The sequence below is a fragment of the Galeopterus variegatus genome, unplaced genomic scaffold, assembly GCF_000696425.1.
Source record: "Galeopterus variegatus unplaced genomic scaffold, G_variegatus-3.0.2 Scaffold841, whole genome shotgun sequence".
Taxonomy (NCBI): domain Eukaryota; kingdom Metazoa; phylum Chordata; class Mammalia; order Dermoptera; family Cynocephalidae; genus Galeopterus; species Galeopterus variegatus.
The window spans coordinates 217,967-221,090 of record NW_007726952.1 but is presented as its reverse complement, the minus strand read 5'-3'; the positions used below and the strand labels follow the sequence as shown (position 1 = coordinate 221,090).

Genomic DNA, 3,124 nt, shown 5'->3' with positions numbered 1-3,124 from the left:
ACACAGAGAAGCCTGTCCCATTGGTATTTTTTAAAATTATTTTCATGGACAGGAAAATTAAAAAAATTTTGGAATGTAAAAGTTGTGGAGCTAAGTAAATGAAAGGTTATATGTAAATGTTAGTACAAAGATCCATACCATAAACAATTGTCTGAAGAAAAACTAATATTTTTTCCCTTATTATAAGTGGTTCAGCTGATTTCACAAAACTACTGACAATATTATCCTTGTTTTGGATATTATTAATCAAGGTGAACACCATTTGGGATAAAACAAACTTTTAGTAGCCGTATTGCATTTCCAAAATGAGCAGTGATTTTTTTCCCCCTAAAGTGAAAGTATGTGTATATGTCCTATTATAAAGTATAAGGTGAACACCATTTGGGATAAAACAAACTTTTAGTAGCCGTATTGCATTTCCAAAATGAGTAGTGATTTTTTTCCCCCTAAAGTGAAAGTATGTGTATATGTCCTATTATAAAGTATCAATACTTAAAAAATAATTCCATAAGTTATTTGTAAGCTTTGATCAAAATACATAGCACCTCGTTTTATTATTCTAAAAATAGTCAAGTGCTCAAAAATCTACTTGACTTTGAATAGTTGTTTTTGTTTTATTTTATTCTGTTTTGTTTTAAGAAAACCAATCTTAGCTAAAAAACGTCACCGATGTGCCCTTTTAGATGTTCAGAATAATCCTTGGGAAGTCACTGCTCCAGTGTAATAAATAAAGAAAATAATAAGGGGCTTTTCTAGACCATATTAAAAGATATGACCATGGTGGGATCATGAAAATGCCTCAGCAGTACCAAGGCAGGCACACAAAACAGAGTGTAGCACCATTCCAAGTTGCCAAGATTGCAACTGATCAAGAGACAGTAATCCGGAAGGAGATGTGAGTGCCATGATTAATGCAGTTTAAATACATGGAATAGGTTTGGAGAGCTTTTTAGTATGGATAGGCAGACACAGCTATATAAACTATGAATGTGGTCTGATATTCAATTGTCCCATTGGCGCTGTAGGATAAGGCTCGAACCCTCATGCGGTAGGTCTCTGGTTCCTGTAGGGGTCGTGTCGTGTACACCACTCCTTTTAGGTTTTCATCCCTTAAGGCAAAAGGAACGGTCTGTTCCTCATCTACCATGAGGAAAGTTGTCCTGGGATGCATCACTCCATCCTGCGTGTATGCAACCAGCCGGATTAAATCTTGATTGGCAGCTATTCCAAATGGGAGGGAGACAAGTTTGTATTCCAAGGCATATGGGCTCAAGGCACATTCCAAATCATTGGGTGGACAGTTCTTGAGGCAGAACCTAAGGACAATAAACACATGAAATACACATAGTTATCTGGTGTGGAAGCAGGAGACAGTACGTTGCAGGTGATCACGATCTATGACAACTTTTAGGCATTAAATGCAGGAGACAGTCTGACTGCAAGAGCAATAAGGCTCATCTCATGTTCTATGTCACTAACTCAAAACAGATGCCAGATGGCTAAGAGAATTTGCTGGTCTAGAGTCAAATATCTCTTTCTCAGCTCCATGAAAATCAGAAGCGTTTGAGCCATTGAAGCAACTATCATCAATAACATGAGAGTACTTTCTTTAAAAGGAAAAGTCAGTTCTGGAAATGAAAACATCTGCACATATATTGGAAACAAGTACTTAAAGAGAGGAATACAAGCTACTTTTAATGATAACATCTATCCTAACACTGAAAACTGAAATAGGATATGTTGATATTTGGTCATCTTTCTAAAAGTAATGAAAGGTCAATTAGGGTTCCTGGGGGGGGGGACTTCCTTTTATAATTGTCTTCCACATTATTTTAGATTAAAAAAATGATATTTTCTTTTTCCAGAGCCCACACTGACTGTTTTTTTGAGTCATCATGACTTTTAAATTGTTTGCCAGAAATGACTAGTAGCAAAGAAGAAAAAAAATGCACAGAGGACCATTTAATGGAGATACAGATTCTTCAGTCACAGAGTTTTCAGAAGTTTCACAAGTCTACATTTTTAATGGTCTCCTTCTCCTTCCTATTCCCATCAGACCAATTACAAACAGATTTTTGGTGGATTCTGGGCTGTCCACACTTGACCACGTTACAGTAACTTGGTAGGCATCACCAAGAGGAAAACAAAGTGTGAGATCCAACCACAAGTATTTAGTTTCAGATACACCTTTTTATTAGCAGGGCCTATCCAAAATAAACATGATCTCTTGTTTTCAAGCACCCTGCTAACTTGGTGCCTGGACAGAGTACATTTTTGTATGAGGAAGGAGGAAATAAAAGAGTAGTTTACTGGGAGCCCAGAAAAGACTGTTTCAGACAGCAGGACAACATGTAAGCGGGCAGACTGTTGACTCATCCTTGCTCATCTCTCCACGCTCTCATGGGCTGGTGAGTCAGCACAACTGCAGAAAGGGTACTTCTTGGAGTGCTGTAAGTGATGAGAGCCCTTAGAACCCCAAGGCAACACAATTGGAAACTGGAACATGTCACAGACAGGCAGGCTCCATCACTCCACACAATGCTTGCTACTGAGGCTGATTTCTCGATGGCGCGTGGTGGATTACGTGCTGGGGAGACTGCTCTGGGAGACCTTGGCAGCCACAAGTTATAGCTTAGGCTGCAGTGGCTGCTGCAGGATGAGCTCATTTCTTGCCCATTCATTCAAGAAGGAATGCACTGTGACCCCACACCTCCCTGGGGTTATTGACTGTCTATGACATGACTACAGGCAGAGTTTATGTTGATCAAGGAGAGAGGGGAAGGATTTTCAAATGCATGTCTGGGATGAGAAGGCAAGACATACCCTGAGACAGGATCCCGTTGGTAGTTGGGTGGGCAGGGCGTATCAATGCACTGGTAGCTTCCTCTCATGTTGAAGCACATGCGATTCGGCCCACAGCGCACATTCTGCTCCAGACACTCATCAATATCTAGGAAGAGCATGAGCAACAAGCAGCATCAGCAGTGAGGGTCAGAAAAGGCCATCACAGCAGGCATTGTGGGTGGTGGATATGTGACTGGCACATAGAGCGTGACCCTTCTCCCCCCAGCTTCTTCAACCACAAATGGGGATCGTGATACCTGATGGACTTATTTCCTGCTCT

General features: G+C 40.4%; 1 protein-coding gene across 1 annotated transcript in view; it reads right to left on the bottom strand.

Annotated features, from left to right (window-relative positions):
• Positions 1–377: 377 nt before the first annotated feature.
• The window catches only part of HMCN1 (hemicentin 1), a gene marked incomplete at its 5' end in the record, with an annotated part of 218,465 nt that continues 215,718 nt past the window's right edge, over positions 378–3,124 (bottom strand). The window contains 2 exons of the mRNA XM_008572836.1: positions 378–1,316; positions 2,824–2,950. Of these exons, the coding sequence (XP_008571058.1) occupies positions 950–1,316; positions 2,824–2,950 (494 nt within the window). The remainder of the gene's footprint in view (positions 1,317–2,823; positions 2,951–3,124) is intronic.